Genomic DNA, 21,713 nt, shown 5'->3' with positions numbered 1-21,713 from the left:
GCCAGAGATATCACAACGTACACAGCAGAGGATATTTACTGATACTCCTGTCGTTTAGTTTGCAACGAATAAATCTGAGCTGCCGCCTTGCTCAATGCGGCAACCGCTGTTATGTTTGCCACTCGAAACTGTAGTCCAGACGAATAATTCTCACATTATTCTGATTCTTGAAGTATGTACTATTTACTGAGGGCTTTCATTTTGAGGGCACGTTTATCTTGGGCAATCCTGAGGATATGTTGTCATTCAGCCATCGGGCACCAGGTGAAAGACTGACGGCAGCTTTCCGTCTGGGGTTTCTTAAAAAGAAGTTTTTAGGCAGACAAAGCGTGGCCTGTAGGGTTTGGCTCCTAAGACAGCAGGAAATCTGGCTTTAAGCAGGACAGAACAGAGGAAGTGGTCAGTGGAGACAAAGAATAATAGATATCCTTTGCCAGGGGGTTTCGAGCTCGGGGCTTTGCAGCTCAGACTGCTGCTTCTGCTGGTTTTCCAGTTAAATTCAATCCCCATTCCAGGTGCAAATCAGTGTTACATTTGATTAGCTAACGTAAAAATCCAAGGTGCGTTTTGTGTGTGTCTTATACTTGCCGCCTGTTGCTAAAGGTTTTTACACACACACACACACACACACACACACACACACACACAAAAACACACACACACACGCACACACGCACACACACACACACACACACACACACACACACACACACACACACACACACACACACACACACACACACACACACACACACACACACACACACACACACACACACACACACACACACACACACACACACACACACACACACACACAGCATATTTGACCATATACAGTTAGTCTCCATGAGAAGATTATAATAAAGGATTAAGAGAGAGATTTTACCTTGTCTGTAGTCTGGATCCGAGGAGGTCACTGAAGGGCTTTCACTGGATGAGCTGTAATCACTGTGGTACCTCTGGTGGGTGTGGACCGGCTCTGACGGAAGATATTTAAAAAAAGAAAATCATAAAAAACACACCATTCAGCAATGAAAGAAAAAAAAAAACGGTGTCTGTGAGATGAGAAAAATGAACCAAACACAACCTTCATGCACATTAGACAACTCAAAACGGTTACATGGACTTGTTTGCCATTTGTTTGTGAGCGATGTTGACACAGAACTTTGCGAATCGGTTTTCACGAGACTCGGACAACGTTGAACTGACGAGCTACTGTTTTCTTTTACGGGGGACTTGCTTGGACCGACGTCAAACCCCCAAACTAGTAGACTGAGACACACAAGAGCAGGAATTAGTCATGCCGTTGGTAAACACTCCTGGTGAAAGACATATGTAGCTACAATGAAAAGCAGCCTCAGCACAAGTATACGCAGACAAGCCTCCTGTCAGGTTAGGGAGCTTTTTGTTGAGGGCGTAACCTCTTGCCTCGCTTCACTGGCTGAACCACAACAAGTACAGACCAGCTCACCACAATCGTTTACTCATCTCAAGCGGTGCCTCATGAACTCAATAACGCGAACAGAAATGTTGCAACATGGGAAAGCAACACAAGCGAAATCCAAAACAGTACGTGAGCCCTGACCAAATGTGCCGGGTACATGGAACCTGAAAGTCCTGCCCCTCAGTATCAGCTGCATAGCTCGAATGAGTGGCATTCCCCAGTCACTGCTCAAGCATCTAGGTCAGAAAGGGTTTCACCGTACGACAGTCTTCCCTTTGTAACGATGCCTATCTTAGGTAAACACCATTAATTAAAAAAGCACTGGGGCCCAGCAGCAGCTGTAATCGTCCGGAGGAGGAGGAGGAGGATAGTTGTTTCCCAAAATAGTTTTCCATCTTCTGCTGGTTAGTGACTCATTGGTTCCTTTGACGGTGTCATCTACTATTTTTTATACAGAGGAGCAGTCTCTTCTATGCTCTTTACCATCTCAGCTTCACCGTGCCAGTACAAAGACGCATCGATGCACAGTCCGTTTGTCCTGCTTTTTTGTGCAGACATGCTGAATTTAGAGACCTGAAGGGAGAAGTGGAAAACGATAATAAAGCCATTTCTGTCACAGGGGCTGATTTCAGAACTGTTTATAATCTGATTAAAGCTTGGCAGGCCAGTGGAGAGGAAACAAGAAGAATTTGTGAATTACAGTGTTTTTATGTGCTACTTTTTTGTGAAGAAGTGTATAAAAGCCATGGAAACACAAAAGAACATCAAATTTAAGCAAAATACACTTAACATCTACTATTACATTTCTTTTAGTGATTTTATTTAAGAGAAACCCTGCAAATCATCCATTAAAAGAAAATTTACTTAACTAATTTTTGATGCCAAAATATCCTTTAACAAAGTCTGCAAAAACACAATTGGCCAGCCTACCCAACAATATACAGTATAAGTATATAAGTATAAGCCTAATATTTGCATATTGAGTGTAACACAACCATAAAATTTAACTCCTGTGAAACAAAGGTTATGAATGTGGCTTGTGTCGAAACTGTAATCTGTGTACCACGCTTACATTTTAGATCTCGGCCACGAGAGTCTAATGTGGGTTTAGTTTTGGTCACAATTAATCTGAGAGTGAATCAGCCAGGGAATCGGCATTTTCCTCATGACCTCAAAACACCCACTGTATCTCCGAGCAAACGGAGGAAGGAGACTTGGAGAGGGGGTCACAGCTAATTAGAGAGACTAACACTGGGGTTTTGCTGATAATGTGAAGGTTGGACTGAGTGAGCGAGGGAGCAGGGGCTAGAATCAGATAAACATGTTCTGCATACCTCCTTCTCAGGGCTCCTCCCCGCTGACTGTTTACCAGGAAATATATGAAAGAAGATGGTGAAGACGAAGAAGTACACATACTGTACACATACTGTACATTTCTTCAAGGAAAAGGAAAGATGAGAAGTGTCTGTATCGGTATTATGTGAGGTTTAACAAGCAGGGAGTTCATTCACACAGACAACTCCATTCCTCCTCAGCTCCGTCATGCTCTATTCTCCGTATAAGAAATCAGACACACTTGCTGGAAAGACGGTATGTACACATTATCAGTGGAAGAGCATAATTTGCAGGGGGACAATCAATGCAACCTGCATTTATCTCTGTCCTCCCTTTACCTTATCTTCTTGTGTCCCCCTCCCATGACCCCTGCTCTGTTTTTCCCCCCACTCTCTCCATGATTCCTCGCAGGAAGTGATACTTCTGCACCAGCTTTCAGTGAGTACACACACACCACCTCTATGGGCTCTGCCCTTTTGGGGTGTTCAAGCTGAGAAGAGACACAAACTCAGACCATGAGGTTATTTAAATTCTGGTGGTCCCGGGGATTGTAGGATAATAGCTTACGTAGTGTAGAAAAAAATCTAGTAATGCACAAATGTCTTCTTACAAAATACATACATTTCTAGTGAACCTTTACAGTGCTTGTGTTAGACACAATTCATCGTGTAAAGAGGAAACGAATGAGGGAGTTGAAGAAAATTCATCATAACTAAACTGTCAAAAGCTTTTTGGGTAAAAACCCTGGGAAGTCTCTTCAATATTTCCCAGTGCAGCCTTCGGAGTCAACGAACCAAGTGGTAATATAGTTATGAAAATTTGGGGGTTGAACTCTGGGCCCCGCCCCAGCCCAGAGCCACATGACCTGCTGCCAAGTGCCTGAAAAGTCCAATAACGTTAGGAATTCCCTCTTCCGCTACGCATGACTCCAATTACAGTCTCTGGGTCCACGAGGAAACTTTCTACTGATTGAAGCACCTTGAGAAGAAGGAGGGGGAGGCACTTGGTGAGACATGGGGGACAAGATATAAACATGCCCATGCACACACACACGTTTAGTTATATTCATGTACTTCATATTCATACACCTGGACATATTTTGAAAATACACACACAAGCACGCACGCACAAAAGACAGAAGCGGTTTGTAAGTGGGTGAAACCTGAGAGCACTGACCACTGCTGCGCCATCACTTTCCTGTAGAAAAGAACAGAAAAAAAGTAAGAGCAAGAGAAAGAGAAGGAGGCCTCTGCCAAATAACACATCCACGAGGCCCCGCAAACCGTCTGTGCTCAATAGGGCTCCATTCATACAAAATACTAGCATTGGGATGGGATTAATAAAATATATATTTTGCCTCGGCCTTTTCTCGTCACTTCCAGTCGATTTCGATGGGATTATCAAACATTCCATGGTGTCTAATATCAATCATCATTTAATATCAATTAGAAGGTACTGACACAGAAAACAAATACAAGCCTGTCAATCTTCCCCTGCACATTCACAAGCACGCACACACACGCTGTCTGATGAATGGGACAATAAACAGGGGATCCAGACCCGACTTGAATTTTCTTGCCTAGCTCAGCTCCTTTCTTGAACCATCATACCAAAAAAAAAAAAAAACACGCTCCAGTGTCCCTGATTACAATCAGCAAATGGCAAAAAGGGGGAAGGGAAGGAGAAGAAGGCAGGAGGAGCCGAGGATGAGAAGCCACAGTCGAGGAAAAGAATGCTTGGAAGGTGGTTCGGCCAGCATCAAAAAAAAATATCATAAAATAAAAATGCTGCCCTAAAAGCAGGGAGGATGGTTGTTGGAGGGGGGGCTAGAGAATGGGGAGAACCATCAATCCCTCATGCTCCTCCACTGTCCCCCAGCAGACGCATATAGCCACATGTGACTCATACTGCATAGAACCGGCCTGCGTATGGAGACTTTACTAAGAATTCAGTAAGCTCCTGAGGAAAACTTAAAGCTCTTGGGGATGACTGCTGCGATGTTAAACACTTGTGTTGTGTGTGTGCTCAGTCAAGTTCGTCTTTAAGAACCTTGGGTGTGTGTATGGCTATATTTTACATGCGTGTGTGCTTAAATTTATGTTTACATTTTTTATTTTTTTCTAAAGAATAGGAACCTTTGTGACAGGGAGCAGCAGGCTAGAATTACGCTGGCCTGAAATTAGAATTGACCATTTGGAAAACCTCTGGACCAGTGACTCATACATTCTGTCTAAATATCACTGCCCAGCCACCGCCAATGATACTGCTCTCATGCCAGCATCCAGCTCCCATCCCACACGGTGGTTATGGATGGACACACGACCTGGCTGCAGCCAGTCCGGGTGTTTGTCTGCTCACGTCACATTTTCGCTTCTCAGATCGGCCTGGCTGATGGCCTCCTGCAGTCGCTTGACCCTAAGTCGCTGCACCCGAATTTGTTGCATGATGATGTAGCAGGGTGGTGCTTCAGTGGGATTTTTCCAGTTTGGAAATGTAGGGGACACAAAGAAGATAACACGCATATTCAACAGCCCACGCACTACATGCTCTGACATGTAAAGCGCTGGCACCACAAATTGCACAATAATGACCGAGCTTGCGTGTGTCACAAAAAAAAAGCGACCACGTGATTAATGTGTGTAATCCGTTGCACTGACGAATGGTAAAAAGAGCGGGGATAAAAGATCGAAATGAAGCTGTCGCCGCATTATTTCAGCTCGCTCCTCTCTTATGGAATGCCAGGATTTGTTTGTATGTGATCAATGAAACAAGTGAACTTTTTTTTTTTTCAATGAAAATCACTCAGGCTGTTGCAAATGCTTGTCTGAGATTCAAGCAATATCGGAGAGCCATTATGTCGAGCATATCAAATCACATCAGAAGCATCACACCTCCAACTGAATGACCGTGAGTGAAGATTATACTTTGCTAAAAGGTGAATTACCCTCCAACTACCAGGAAAGAAACTGTTGCACAACTACAGAAACAAGCGCAATAGCTGTTTAGAAACCTTGAGAGGGAAATCAAAACCATGACTACTTTTTCACCTCCTAATATGTAACCAATGACTGCAAGATCGTATGTCGGAAAAAAAAAGGTGTCTGTGTGAATCATCTGAAAAGCACTTCATGGTGAAGTACACTGGCTCCTTAAGAGCCAAACCCTGTGCAAGCCAACGCTTTATACCAGTTTGATTTACACACTGACCTGGTGGCAAGAGGCCTTTGTAAATTTCACAAGGAGTTTCTCAGACAACCCTGAGGACTAAGAATCAAAATATAAAAGCATGTTCATGCGAGTCTTGGAACTTATAAAATAGTATACTCACCATCTACTGCTTGCCTCAGCACCTGAAGTTTCCTCTGTCTCTCCTTGATCCTGTCATAAGCGCCGGGAAGGCCTGAGCCCACAGACATGTCTGAGAAGTGATGAGGCTTCCTGCTCTTCAGCCCACCAAACTCGGGGTAGGAAGAATCCTTCTCCCTGGGCGGACGCAAGGGCGATTTGAGCCTGCCTATAGAGTGGGTACTTAGGGCACTGCTGCCCCTCCGTGCATCCTCCAATGCCCCAAAACGAAGAGCCTCTGGGTCAATGTATGCCAAGTCCACAGAGGAAGCCCAGGTCTTCCTGGCTTGACTGATGCCCAGGTCCCCACCATGGAATGGTAAGGACCTCCTGTCCAGTTCCACTGGCCGGCCTTTTTGCTGTGGGTGAAGTGGGTGCAGGTAGGGGTAGGAGTGCTGGTGCTGAAGTGAGGGGGGCTTGGAGTAAAGTTCTGTGGGGTTGTGGTGATAGTCAGACAGGTTATACTGCAGGGCCGCTCCCTCGTCCCCCTTCAGCAGGCCCTGGATTGGCAGGGAGCCCATGGAACGACTGAGGCCCCGGTTGAGAGACGTCTGCTCCTGAGTCCTGGCTCGATAGCGCTCCAGAACCCTGGGGGCGGCGCTCCTCCCTGAGGACAGGACAGAACCAGTCTTAATAAACCCACAAGCAGAAGCTCACACTGTCAGATAAACCAGCAAAAAGGAAATGCTCATGGACTGGAGGTGTTCAAAAGGGGAAACACCAAAAGAAACATGGCATATCCATTTTTCATATTCAAAAGGCCTGTATAAGAGATAATCTGAAATACACTTTATTCCCAGTGGAGAATATCATTATTAACACAGCGCTTTGATACAGAAAGTGGTATTTAATAAGAGAGGAGCGATTAAAGAATTATTTTGATTTGTATAAATACAGTACGATTAAGTGCCTGTCAACTTTAGACGCCCCCTCCTCCGCTCGGACACCCCGACTGCACCTCAACAGGCCGAGCACCTGCCTCAGGCCTCTCACGGTCCCTCCACTGAAAGATTCAGTGCTGCTATAGTAGAGGAAAAATTGGCCATTCAGTACGTCCTTAGATTCCCCAGTCAGAGTGGAGAAGGGTACAGTATACATATATACTGTGAGAGAAAAGCTTGACTCTGTTGAATAAATAACATCTAATGCTCTTGTGCAGCACTACAGCCGCATGTTTATGAACGCTCCGTTGCAGTGTCTTGATCCTTTTAGAGAACGTGCCTCATTACAGACACTTTCTAACTTCTTGAATTCATCTTCATATTTTCATGTTATTAGTTATGCCCGACCACAACTAAATATTGGATGATTATTCAACAGATTTGAGGGAACGAGAGCAACAGGAGGCAAACATGTGCATGACAAGACCAAAAATAAGACGAGGGCGGCGCCAAGTCCTGTAAAGAGGCTGCATGTGGCGGTTTAATCTACAAAGCATATGCTCGGTCTTAACACATCAAAGAGGTCGCACTGTCTTTCAGAAACTCAGGGAAGCACACAAGGACTAGATTGACTGGGGGGGGGGGGATCCAATCTCAACAGAATGTCTTTTATTTTTGAATTGTTGCCACAAGATTTTCAGCTAATACTAGTGTGGTGTTGCCGTCATATGCATTACAACAGTGAAGAACTGGCAACATAAAATAATCTGACAATAAAAAGAGAAAGAGACAATGACTGAGTTCCCTGAGCAGCAATTACAACTTGAAAGCGCTGGAATACAGGAGGGAACGAGCTGCTCTTTGAGAAGAAAGACGCCTCAGAACTGAGTAATGCTCTTTGCATGTACTTTCCCTAGGGCTGGCTGGTGCTCAGCCACAGAAACAAAGCACTGATACAAACAGCAGACCAGCAGCTTCACTGGTGACTCCAAAATATGCATCTGTAATCAATGCCATCCCATGCTTACATAATCGGGACGACGGCCATGTTTGCGCTCTGTTCCCCTTTCCATGGCCTGGAAAGTTGCCGGCGTTCTCTTAGAAAACCACTGGGAGGATTTGGTCATATTTTCCTGAATGAAATCCGAGGCTGCACAGTGTTGTTCCTCGTCTACTTTCAAATTCTCTTCCACAAGCTCAGAATGCTGGGACGCAGGTGATGAATAGCTCGAAGACCAGGGAAGGTAATTACATTCAGATCTTTCTAGATACGTTACACAAATGTTAACAACTTCTGATACATAGATGATATATCCAACCACACAATGTCAACTGCTCTCATTTATATTTAATTTTTTTCGATGAAAGGATGGATAAAATCTTTTATTTTAGATTATCTCAATAAAACCTACCTAGCAAGGGTTTGGTGACTTGTCCTGGTTCCACAATGTGACTTTTTGTCACTTATTCAAAGATTACACAGAACGTGGGTAAATAAAAGTTATGTGTGGCCTGTTTTATACTGATGTGGAGACAGATACCATTTATGGCTACAGCTAACAATTTTTTTCATTAACGATTAATCTGTCGATTATTTTCTCGATTCGTCGATTAGTTGTTTGGTCCATAAAATGTCATAGAATGGTGAAAAATTTTGAGGAGGATGATGTTTTTTTCAGTCCACAAACCAAAGATATTTCACTTCACTGTCACAGATGAGCAAAGAAACCATAAAATATTTATATTTAAGAAGCTGAAATCATTTTGATTCAAATTTTGATTTCTTTTTCCCCTATCAAATAGTAAAAGTCAAAATCACTGCGTGAATAAATTACTTTCTACTGCCCTGAAAACTTCCTTTAATATCAAACCAAGAAAATCCAGCTCTAGCTGCTCTGTGTTCAGTGTGCGTGCGTGCGTGTGTGCGTGCGTGCGTGCATGTCACTGCAGCTCATCTTACCCAAAGGTAAACCTTTGCCCCTCAGCCTCTCTCGAATCTCCTTACTCCTCTCCGGGAGAGACTCTCGATCAGTCAGCAGACCGTCCAGCTGAGTGAACGACAACCGGAGTGGAAGTAAAAGAGAATGCAAACCACAGAGGAGGTTAGAGTCTTTCTCTCGAGAAATCCATCCTTAAATCCTGTTCTAGCAGCAGGAGCCCCGTTGTCTGAGCAGACGTCAGTCTTTTAACTCGATACTTAAAGGGGAAAATAGACAGAGATGTTTCTTGAGTGAATGAACAGTGTACCTGGGAAAGGCTGCCAAGTACCAACCGGACCAGCTTCCTGATGTAGGAGAAGGGAGGGTCACAGGTGGAGTTTCGGATGTGCTTGCTGCAGATGTCCAGCACCGTGCGCAACGACATTCGACTTAATGTAACATCATCGCACATGTTGAGGAGCAGGCTGTTCAGGTGTTCCCCCAGCTTCATAGGCTGCATTGCAAAATAAAAACAACAACATGGTGACGAGAGAAGCATGTACTGTTCACTCGATTAGTGTTTCTAAATGTGTAAACTTGTATTATCATGTACTAATTCTTGTCAACATTGCACAAACCCATCACCAACTTTAAATCTCCATCGACTACAATTTTATATTAAAAAACTGACTTTTATCTGCAAATCATGTCAGACAGATACTTTGCTTTATCCCTCAAAAACAAAAAGAGCAGTACAAGTTGTTATTTCATTGTCAATGCAGATTTTTGAGCATGCCTTGTGACGCGGCGTAGATATCTGACACTGTATCACAACCACAGAATAGTATCAACAAGATTTACACACATTCCTTTTTTTCCACAGTGGTTTCACTTCCAAAGAATTTGGATGAGATTTTATTTATTCATTTCTCCCTAAACTGACAACACGAGAGGGAGGGGAGGTGTGGGCGGAGCATCAAGCCCACTTTTGAGCAGTCCAATTGAAAGCTAACAATTAAACTTACATTCTGTTTTACTTGGACTTTTATTTTACTGTGAATAGCCAGGGATTTAGGAAAACATTTTTTATGTTGTTTGAATGCATCGGTAACAAGAACATTGTATTTCACCGTTGTTACAAACTTGACAGCTGCCATTAGCCTGAAAACAGCAACCACATAATGGATGATGGCAAGGACACGATCAGAGCACGTGGACCCCCGAGCACTTTATAGCAAAAGCGAAGCGGTTGGCAAACTTGAGCGTGAGTTATGTTGTCTCGAACCTGTGGGCGGTTCTTTCTCACAGATCTGAACACGATCTGAGGAGTGTGTCCTACACCTGGCTTGCTCAAACTGAGGTATGAACACATTGTGAACCAGAGCGTCTCCAGAAGACTTTGAACATTCAAATATATTCCACAGAGCATCTTAGGAATTCAGATACCGATCTCATTTCATAAAGGGCAGATGCCATGGGAAAAACTGTGCTCCGCTTTCAGAACATTTGGTTATGAAGCATCTGGGCTGCAAATTAGCATGACCGAACTTATGTTTTCCATATCATAACCCCCCATCTGTTTGTAAGAAAATACCATTAATAATGATTTACCTGACTTTGGGGGATCTCGTAGTCCGCTCCCCAGAACAGGGTCATCCCCAGGGAGTACATGTGCATCTGTAAAAAGGAAAATCACTTCAGGCTACAGAAGCTTTAATCTTGGTCTCTTAAGACACAATAATGCACATTTCACAAACACAGTAAATAAATGGTGAGCACATAGAAAGGTGAGCAATATAAAGGCTTTGACACATTCAGATAAACAAGGGATAAAATAAGTCAACCTTCACCATGTGAACAAAGAGAGAGACAGACTAGTGCCCAGTAACTACTGGGGTAAAATAAAAGGAATTCAGCCTAAATCCAAAAACATTTTTCCATTTTCCTCTTTATTACTCTGCACTCATTACTTGGAGAGAAATCACTTCCCCTGAATGCTGGGCTCGGTGGAGGAAAGAATAATTCAGGGATTGCCAAAGAATGCAACATAGCAGTCAAGGTCTTTTAGGAAACAGATCTCACAGTACAAATTTAAAGGCACACTCGCACTTTCAGAATATGTGGAAACTTAAAAAAGCCACGATTAAAAGGGGCGATACCACCGCATATGATGAAAACCCAGTCTCTGATAATGAGAGAAACAGATTATACTTTCTGCGCTGAAATAACTCGGCCGGGGAGACGGGCCCAGGGCTGGAAAACTGACTCAGCACGAAACTGTGTTGAGGTCTGTGGACCTGTGCCAGAGACAGGAATCCAGTCATGCAAGCTCTTAGCTCTTCCACGAGAGGGGCTTTGAATCGAGGGGGCGTGGTTCTGACTATATGTAAAAAGATGTCATATATTGCATTGAAGGAAATAATATGGGTCGCTCCTGTTGTGAATGTGGCAGCTGCACAACTACCACAGGTCTGCAAACAATTACTTTGTGGTGTCGATGTGCTCTTAACACCTGATTGCTCCCAATCACAACAACAGAGGCTTCCTACAGCCACTAACTCCACACGTAATCGTTAAGAGCATATAAATGAGCAGATGTATTGAGGGGAACTGCTGTGTTTGAGAAAACAAGGGGAGGTATTTATTGAGATTAAAATGAAATTACCAGAAATATGCAGTGGGATTCGGTTAAGTCAGTCACAGATATGTGTGTGTTAGTCGTATAGAGGAGCTGTGGCAGGCAACAATTCTTACAACTGACAGCTTCATTATGGTACTAAAACTAGACTTACTGAAAACATACGAGGGTTAAAAAATATATGCCAAAATACACACTAATGAAGCATTAGAAATACAGACAAGTACATTTGAACGTTTCTGTCACCACGTGGGGTTTGTGTAAAGATTATACCTTCTCTATGTCAGAGACCGAAGTCAAGGAAATCCCCTCCAGGACCTCCGGAGCCGTGAATGCTCTCAAGTCCTGCTGCGTGACATACTCGTCCGTGAATGAGATGTTGCCAGAGGGCATGAGCAGGAGGGACCAGGGAGAGATGATGAAGCCCATGGCTGCAGGTTCTGTGGGGGGGGGGGGGGGGGGGGGGGGGGAGAGATATGATCAGAAACAGGAAAACAAATACAACATAATGGAGTTCCATTATTCAAATTCTTAGCTATTATCACTGAAGCGCGGACATACACACAACCACTGTTAAAGTGAAGTATTGTGCTTTAAAGCTCAAGCGCAGTATCCCATTTAGTCTGAGCATTAACAGCCCAACTATAGAAATATCAAACCACAGTGAATGTCTCTCGCTCAGGCTTTTGGCGTTAATGGAAATTCTAGATGATTGAAGTAAACAAAAACACATGTTGCTTTCTTAGCTTGCAAGAAAATAACCGTTGAGGCATGGACGAGGCGAGGAATGGCTACACAGCGTAATTCTCTTTTCCTACAAAGCCGCAGCCAGCACTTTGGTTAGAGAATGTTTTAAAAATACACAAAGGAATGTTTGAGCAGCGCTGCAAAATTCTTTTCTCCGACTGATACTTAAACTCAGAGACAGAAGTGAACAGACCAACTGGGATTCGACGCACCAAAGAAGAAGAAAAAGAAGAAAAATCTGCTTTCAAAAGCTGGAATTTACAATGTAAATATAAGTTTCCTGTTTAAAACAAAGTGGACATTTGGAGATCTCACTCAAAAGGAGAGTGGGGTCACTAGATGGATTCCACGCAAAACTTGTGCTCTGGATAAGCAATAACAGAGCTGAGCAGAAGTGCATGACTCAGTCCGAGCAGATTTGTTTTGGTGTTTTTGGGGGGGTTGGATTAAAAATTAATCAACAGCTTCAATAAACTGCAGATATAAACTGTAACCATACAGGATGGATCTAATACAATATACAATCATTTAAAAACACAATCGAAAACTGTAAACTGTACAATAATTCAAAAACACAATAAAAAAACTGTAAAACCAAGTTCTTCATCCAATAACAATGTCGTTTGTGGGCCTGCTGAGCTGTTATCCAGGCCTATTGGGAGCAGGGAGTAAGTTTGAAGCACTATATCCTGCAAAAGTAGATGTTTACAATCTGTACTGTGTAACAAGCATTTTATTCTCCAGCAAACGACATTAAAGCGACAGAGGCAGACACTCGTTTCTAGAGCCCGAGCGATATGAGACTTTCACAGACATCACGGTATCAGTGCTTATGTTTACCGATATGAAATCTTTTATTGTACAGAATAATCGATGCAGAACATTTTTTTGCATTCATGTTTACATTTTATGTAAAATGAATAATGTTTATTTCCCTAATTGAAGTGTTTTTTCATCAAGGTTTGATAACGACATCCTGGGAATCATTGACAGGTTAAAAAAAAAATTATATATTTCGACCGATGTCTCGGAAGCGGAAGTATTGTATTCCCTAATATCGTTAATGGCATCGCCCCCACAAAAATCCATATCGGTCGTCGAGCTCTACTGGTTTCTACGTGATCCTATATAATATGTAGATGGAATCCCTCCAACAAATCTGACATGTTCAGATTTTTTTGGAAAAAAAGTGCTAGTGGACAAGGTGACTCCATTCACAATGTCTGAAAAGCGCCTTTGTACATTGCCTCCCTCCGCCACACATTAGGCGACATTCTCTGTCACTACACAGATGGAAACAAAATTTATCTAAAGTATGAAATCTACTCATCATTTCATCTGCTTCTTGTTTTTTTTTTTATAAACACAACTTCTCCATTACTGCTAATAGCTGACTAGGTCAAATAACAAGTGAAAAATGTTTTAAATGGCTGTCGTTATTTATCCACTCCTGTGGTAAACATACTTCTTTACATAGCTCTGTGACTGCATAATAGCTGGTTCCAACATCTGCTCTTCAAATTTGAGCCTCGCTCAGCAGTCTAAAACCGTGCGTGCACACGAGAGGCCACAAGCGACTCAGTATAGCTGCACGACGACTACACACCGAAGGAAAAAGGGGGGAAGATCACACGATCACAATCACTGCAGCACGATGCCACGGGAAGATTTGATCATCTAAAATACCCCAAGTATCCAACCTTGCATTTTGTCCAGAGTGTGTTCAGAATATAAAACTCAGAGGCCATTTTTGAAAATGTAAAAGGAAGATTTACACACACTGATAAGAGGGAATCAGTCAGCAACGGTGTAAGTTAGGGTCAAACTGATTTATTCAGGAGCCCACCGCCAGATCTTGTTTTTTTTTCTTCATGGACATTTATATGACCAATGGTGAACACTTCACATGACACATTTAAGGCCAACACAAGCAGGTGCACTGGTGTTTCGGAGGAGACCAGGCACCACCTTCGCCTTTTGACAACACGTGAGGTTCTGCAGTGGCTGCTGACTCACGTCCTGTCTGATGTCCCCAGAGTTCACCTCCTCTTAGTCAGTCGACGTTGCCTTCAGTTACAAAGACACTCTGTCACGGCACAACTTTGTCTCTCTCTGCCTTCAAGGACGCCCATACGCAAGCACAAATTTCTCACACGAAAGATTAAAAATACCTAAGAAAAACGTGCACTCAACAGTCCTGACACTTAAATGACTGCACTGACTGAATATTATGATAGAAACATGATGCTAACGATACAAACTTGAGAGTGACATAATCCTTAGATTAAACTTAATTAAAAAAAATTACCTATAAAGCACCAAATAATTTCAGAGAAAGACGGTGAGGAATGCCATAAATTTGTGAAGCCATTAAAGCCCATGTAACTCATGGGATCTGGACACCAGACAATTCTTATTCAGCCTATTTGTTTTTAAAATTTGCGTTAAAATAATTAAGGAAAAGGGTGTTTTATTTAAAAAAAAGGATAGGTGGGGCATAAGAAAGTAGAAAGAGGAAGACAAATTTGTGTGAACTGTGTTTTGTGTGAATGTACAAACATATCAAGGAAACGTCTCAGCAGACTTGATTCCACATGTTCCTACCTTTGTGAAAGAGTTCTTGGAGGCTCTCTGCACTTTGGCTAAGCACCGCCCACACCTCCTCCTCCTGGAGCGGACCTCCTCGAACCTCCAGGGCTTCTGCCAGAGACACATGCATCTTCCCTGCACAACAAAGTGAAAGGGAGACAAGTGATTTATACATAAGCATTTATACATACATAAATAAGCTTCGACCATAAAGAGGAGAAAACAGCACAAGCGTCCCTTCCTGTTATAGGACAGGAGCCTCTAGCACGAGGTCAAATAAAGTCATGAAACACACATCACATCTTCTGTGTTATTGCAGAGCAATATTAACCATATCATTTGTTATTAATTTAACTTCCCAGGCACTGGGAGCTGGGAAGTGGGACTGGGAATTACTAAACGCTAGTTCTGACAAACATTTTGTGCTTTCTCGTGTCCTTGGCCAAACTCCCATATCTTCGATGTGTTATCATTGTCTGCAACTGAGGAATGCGAGCACATGATGTACGCATGCATGCGCACACAAACACAAATCAAGTGTCTGTGTGTGTGTCTGTGTGTCAAAATCGTCTTAAGATGCAGTAACGAAACTTCGCAGGTGCGTAAGTGAGATCAAAATCAAGGCTGAGTTAAAGATGGGTGTGGTCGGACACATGACAACTGACAATTAAATTGAGCAAGAGTGAGTGTTTTATTGCCATGAACTCAATTCGTCATTTGAATGAATATGAAAGTGTTTTCTTTTTTTTCATTTTCAAAGAAGTTCTTTAAGCTTTCAGGACGAGCTGTAGAAATGTCACTGAATCGATATTGTTTGAAACAACGTGTTTAAGTGAGATGTTAACATGGGGCCCTGAACATTTTAATTCATGTACATTTCTAACTGAGGAGAAAGTATTAGTGCCATGGCTGTGCAAAATGGTCTTTAGTGTGCAATAAAAAAGAGCATATTGGTCTGACATGACTGTAGAAGGGCAAAGCAATTTTTCCAGTATATAAAAACGTACAAATGTCACAGTTGTAAAGCCAGCTTTATAATACAATTCTGCACATTCTCCAGTGCAAATACAGGGTTATTATAAGACCAAAGTGCAACTCCTATGATGTTTTTTGCTCTGCACATTAATCAAACGAACAGAAAAAAACAATTCTGAGAATTCTAGCATGCAAGCAAGCAGCAGCAGCAGTGTTGTGCGCAACTCGGGTTCATGGGCACAAAGAGATGGCCAGTAATGAGACTGACAGGGCCCGTCAAAACATAATGGATTTTATGTTTGATGTGGGGGTCCACCAGGATTTGTTCCAGTGGTCCCGATGGCCAGTCCAAGCATGAACCAGGGAAAAATATGTCAAATAGCCAAGAACAATGGTGATGATGAGCTGGAAAACGCACAAAACTATCTTTTAAATTGCCCCAAGTCAAATCAGAAACAATGTGCTCTTGCTACAAAATTATGTATGATGATATTATTGTATATAAAAATGCTGGAAACCAATAGCCTGATAGTCATAGCCATTTATTGTTCCTCCACTTTACATGATGCCTCAAAAACTGAACGTCTAGTTTGCATTAGCCACATTTCCCAATTCTAAGCAGCCAAGAGACAGTCATGGCACAATATAACAAGAAGTAAAAAAAAATTGCCAAAAACTTGTGAAACCAATGAAATCCATATTTTTTACGTTGACAGCTTTTCTGATGTTTTGAACGTTTGAAGGCCATTTTTCACTTTTTCCGCCAGAAACTTGAGCAAACCCACATTAAACAGAACACTGAATATATTTGGACAGATCACAGCTGTTACTCAGGACTATAACTATATAAATGAAAAAAAACCTTTAGCCCATGACTCAAAAACAAAGCAAATGAAAACACATCCAAACAGGAAATGAGGCCTAAAAACTATGCAATACGAAGGAAACATCAGTCATGTCTGGGATGGGTACCAGAGTACATGAGACCACATTTGATCATCATTCATTTTCTATGGTACAACTGTCCATAAAAACCTTAAAAATAATCTTTTACAGCTAAGTTTTCCCCATTTCCCTGGTGTCAAACCAAAAGGCTTGGCAAGAGGGCTAATTTGGCTTGGAGACGAAAAGGAGCTTAACCCCAACAATGCACAAGCCAAACGTGTCAGAGGAGATTTGGCTGTTCTGCGATACTGTTGTACTGACGTTTTGCTGCCAGCAATGCACCTGTGGGTTTACTTGAACCATATTGTTGATTCTTTTTTTTCATATTCTCACAAATTACACAGTTTTTATCACACAAGAGCCTTCAGCCTCTGTGGATGTAGAGCTGCTTTCAGACATGCACTGAAGTCCGGGTTCTCTTCCTGAACTTCTCTGGAAGGGCTGTATGTAAGAATGCAAATGTCCGCAAAAATGTTTCTCCAAACATTCTACATTACTTTTCCTCCCAGCCCTCTAGTAAAATTTCCAGAGAATGTCCACGTGAGCCCATGTGAAAATACAACGAGGAAAATCTCCAGAAGATTCACAGTGAGAGTCAAGCAGACATCCATTAATTCTGGGGACCACTGTGATCTCCGATGTGTTAGCAAAGCACTTTTGCCGGATATCGGACACTGTGTGCCACCGGAAGTTAGTACAAAACAAAACAATGAATTAGCGAACAGGCTATTTGGAAGTCGTTAACATACAGAGAGCGTGCATTGTGGGTCACACGTCTTTAAGCTCAAAGAAGGAACCTGGATGTGCACCTGACAGGTCAACCTCCTCAATTGCTGTATTTACTTGTCCTGTCTAAATAATGCTTCACGCACATATTCCATAAGACAGCACAACAAATAACAGATAAATTTAGCTTCTCTCCGTTGATGTGATGGTGTTTAGGTCCATCTTTTGAAGAAATTAAATGTCCTTGCTTTGACCACAAGAGGACACATTCTGTATATTACACAGAATTACACAAAACATAAGTGTGGGCGAACAAGGCATGAAAGCGCCTGCATACTGAAACAGAAGTGCTTGTCAGAGGGTAAGACAATGGCGGAAAACCCCTTTCGCATACACTTTTTGACACTGGAATTGAGGAGTGGCTCGGGCTGGGCCTTAAATTGTTTTTTTTTGTAGCTTTCCAAAACATACAGCATGGTTTTGGTCTTTCTCTTTCTCTCTTCGGTAAAAAAAGTCAGGGTGTCACCGAAGACACTGAGATATATCATCTGGGAAGCATAAATCTCTGTATCTAACTTTGTTAAAAAATGAATCCAATAGTTGTTGTTGCAGATATGGACCAAAGTGGTTGACTAACCAACAGACAAGTGGTGTTTTGAAATGGAAATGATCTCTGTCCACACAAACGCTTTAGCTCCGTATCAGTATTAATCTCCATCCATACTAACACACCTGTAAACTTATATATAAATATATATATGACATGACCAATTACATACACTGAGCATGTGCGTACCGGTGTAAACAGGAAGCAGATCGTCTACTCTGCAGTTGGTTACTTAGTTACAGAAAATACTGCAAACGACAATCAAGGGTGAAATGTACGAGCAGGGATTTCTTGTCTTGGACGGAGGACGAGTTGGAACTAGCACTTAAAGTGTTTACATGGCTTTGCCGTCACCGCTGGTAGGTGAGTTGTGACTGAAAACCAAATCGGGATTAAAAAACGTCTCCGTACTACATACTCTGCCATACTACAACGCAGGGCCCAGAGTTTTCAAACTAAAACGGAGCGAGCAGCGTTGAGCCAAATCTCAGAATATCACTTCTCTGAAAACCTCTAAGTGGGTCAGTGGCATCATTAGTGCCAGTGAAATTATCTGAAGGTAATACTTGACACAACATCCTTCCTGTGAAGCGGAGTTTGGAGAAGGGAGTTAATGAGTAAGCATGTCACAGGCCCTAATTGTTTATGCAGGAATGCAGGTTAACTATTCTGGTCAATGGGAGGCGTGAAGTGAGGGGCGAAGTGGGTTACTACCCATCTTGCTCATTACCCATGAGAATGGGGAGAGCGGGTGCTGTGAAGACCGATTGTTTTGTGGCCCTTGTTATTTCAACAGAGACCTACAGTGGAATGTTTTTTATCCGCACTGAGGCTGCTGCGCAGGCCAGCTCCTCTCTCATTGGACTATGGTCCTACTCATTATTGAGGGGGCTTAGGAGGCAGCGGCCCAAAACAGCGAGAGCAGACAGCCTTCACCACTTCAGCGCCTCATTCTCTCCCTCTCCCTCGCTCTCTTTTTTCAAACAGTGGAGATGTTTGTTCCTAGGTCTTCCCATATATTCCCGCAATATAACAAGAGAGAAACCCCCCGAAACAAGGCTTAAGTCGGCTGCTGCTGCTGCAAAGTGTTTGAAAGTCAGTCACAAGGATTTTAAAGAAAATAATCCTGGAAACGTGATAGCGTTCTTTACTCTGCACTTAGGAGAAGCTTTTCCTTTCCTCCCACCTTCCTGTCTGTGACACAGCTACAGCCCACGAAATGGATTTGAAAAGAACCACCTGAATCAGTGCACTTCAGCCGAACAACCCAGCGGGTTCAAAGAATTTCAGCTTCCTTCGATGTCCATTCCTCTCCATTTGCCAGGAACAAAAAGATCAGAAAAACATGCACATCTTTCTCGAGAAAAAAACCAACTACCCCAGAGTAGCTGCACTTTCGATGCGAAACCCCATAAAAACAAACCAGATTCCACTTCTACTTCCAAAAGCATAACTCATAACATAAGATATGAGAAGGAATTTGCTCATATCCTCCAAACATCAGACGTGTGGTCTCAGCTGGCAAACACATTTGGAACAGAAGCCGGCGAGAGGAGGATCTCTGTGCCAACGCTGAGGTGAAAATCTTCCTGAGGTCATTTGTGCCAGGAAAAATTCAACGACAAACTCTGGGTGAACCTCTATTCCCAGAATCATACTGTATCATGCAGGCTGCAGGCACACGATTCAAATTCAAAACACTCGGCGTCTAAGGAAGGCCTGGATCAGAATGTCTTTCCAACCAACAGGACTGATGATGCAAGAACTGATGTTTTCAAAATGCACACACACGGCAAACCAAAACCAGACGGCCTGCTACTGAAGATGTGAAATGTCAAAGTGAAGACACACAGTTTAGGAAACCCTCATCCTGAACTGAAGTGGCAAAAATTGTGTCTTCCTCAAGTTTCTAGTGCGGAAAACAGTAGCGGGAATGGCGGTGCACAAGTGGTGGCTCACCTAAATGAAGAGGGAAAACCCAGTGGCTGCTTTTCATTTATTGTACACCACTCACAACTAGAGGCAATTTGCCGACATGCTTTTTTTCCAGATGATCTTACTCTCGGTGACTAAACACAGGGATTTTTCGATGGACACAACATTGCCCATTACATCACCGAAACCCCGGGCTCCTCCAGCTCTGGAGAAGGTTCTGTCTAACTAACCAGAAAGCCACCCTGGATGTTTTGTTTCTCGGCAGTGCGAAGGGAGGAGGCGGGGGTGCCGGGAAAAGCGCCAGCAGAGAGGGGGGAGCCAGGACGGTTTCCGTGAAGATCAGCCCCGGCTCTGGACCGACAGCCCTCGCTTCTCATTTTGGTCCCGACCTCATCCGCTCCATTTCTGTTAATCACAGGGTTGAGTAACGTGACATGCAGAGCATGGTTTTGCAAGAAAGGGAAGAAAAAAAACCTCACTCCGACCCCCCCACCACCACCACCAGCAGCAGCAGCAGCCCTCTTTACCAACACAGCAACCCACTGGCGATTTTTCCTATGATGATGATGATGATGATGATGATGATGATGCTGCTCACACAGCGACACTTTCTCCTTTGGGTGTTTCCATGACACACGCTCAAAAGGCCTCGTGACCTTTGACCTTTCAGTCATCTTTACTACTTTTCTATGGTCATGAAGGGGGGGGGGGGCTGACTCCCTTCGACCCTCCATAGATGCTGACACTTTTAAGGGGGCAACGGGCACGTTGGTCGGGGCTACGCGGACTCGGACAGTGCAGGTGGTGGATGAACTCGGTAGAAGTGAGCCGCATGTTCTTAAGTCTCCTGTCTGTTCAAGTGGAGTCAGGTCGGACCTCGCAGGGGAGCAGTGTTGTCGTGACTTCAGCACGTCCAGGGGGAGACACGCTCAACGTCGACACAACGGAGGGGGGGGGGGGTTGGATTGAAAAGAAGCGTCGGCGTTCGAGCCTCGCCGCAGCCCGACTCGGCTGCTCGGCGCCTCCGACGAGCGGCGACGCCAGAAGTTAGCTTGAACACCAGACCAGCAACGTTTTCACACGCGCTAAGGAGGGAAACTCACCAGGCCACCGGGGAGAGGCTACCCACTCACACTCACGTCCGGCGAGGCTACGGGTGCGCACACGAGCGGGAGCGGGCGCCGTCCCGTCCACAAAGAAGCGACATCCCGGCTCCGACACGGCAACAGGTTTACCGCGGCGGCGGCTCCGGAGAAAGAACCGGGGCTACTTCCACAGAGTGAACAAAAATAAAATATATATATATATATATTTAAAGAATATTTTATCTCTCCTTCAGAAACTGCCGACAAAGTGGTGTTTGACGGCCACTGCACAGCGTTGAGCCGAACGCAGGATAACCCCTCCCTCGGCCCGGCTGGCTGGCTGGGCTGCCTGTGGGAGTAACCAGACACCGCACGGTGGCCGTCCATTGGCTGTCTGCTGTCGTTTAACCGTTTCCATGGGAACACGCACACACGCACACATACTCTCTCTCTCTCACACACACACACACACACACACACTATATAAATCTTTTCAATAAAACTCTCCGACGCTCCTCCTTACACCCCCCCCCCCCCAA

At 43.6% G+C, this 21,713-nt stretch overlaps 1 protein-coding gene across 4 annotated transcripts in view; it reads right to left on the bottom strand.

Moving 5' to 3' along the window:
- The window catches only part of ptpn13 (protein tyrosine phosphatase non-receptor type 13), a 42,794-nt gene extending 21,300 nt beyond the window's left edge, over window positions 1–21,494 (bottom strand). For all 4 annotated transcript variants that reach the window (XM_035608037.2, XM_035608038.2, XM_035608040.2 and 1 more), the window contains exons 1-8: window positions 21,193–21,494; window positions 14,917–15,036; window positions 11,839–12,005; window positions 10,539–10,604; window positions 9,256–9,441; window positions 8,969–9,056; window positions 6,111–6,734; window positions 890–982 (exon numbers count right to left, since the gene is read on the bottom strand). In XM_035608037.2, coding sequence (XP_035463930.2) covers window positions 890–982; window positions 6,111–6,734; window positions 8,969–9,056; window positions 9,256–9,441; window positions 10,539–10,604; window positions 11,839–12,005; window positions 14,917–15,031 — 1,339 coding nt within the window. In that variant the 5' untranslated portion in view covers window positions 15,032–15,036; window positions 21,193–21,494. The remainder of the gene's footprint in view (window positions 1–889; window positions 983–6,110; window positions 6,735–8,968; window positions 9,057–9,255; window positions 9,442–10,538; window positions 10,605–11,838; window positions 12,006–14,916; window positions 15,037–21,192) is intronic.
- Between the last annotated feature and the right edge of the window lie 219 nt (window positions 21,495–21,713).

The sequence above is a fragment of the Scophthalmus maximus genome, chromosome 20 (assembly GCF_022379125.1).
Source record: "Scophthalmus maximus strain ysfricsl-2021 chromosome 20, ASM2237912v1, whole genome shotgun sequence".
NCBI classification, from domain to species: Eukaryota; Metazoa; Chordata; class Actinopteri; order Pleuronectiformes; family Scophthalmidae; genus Scophthalmus; species Scophthalmus maximus.
This window is presented reverse-complemented; position numbering and strand designations above follow the sequence as displayed.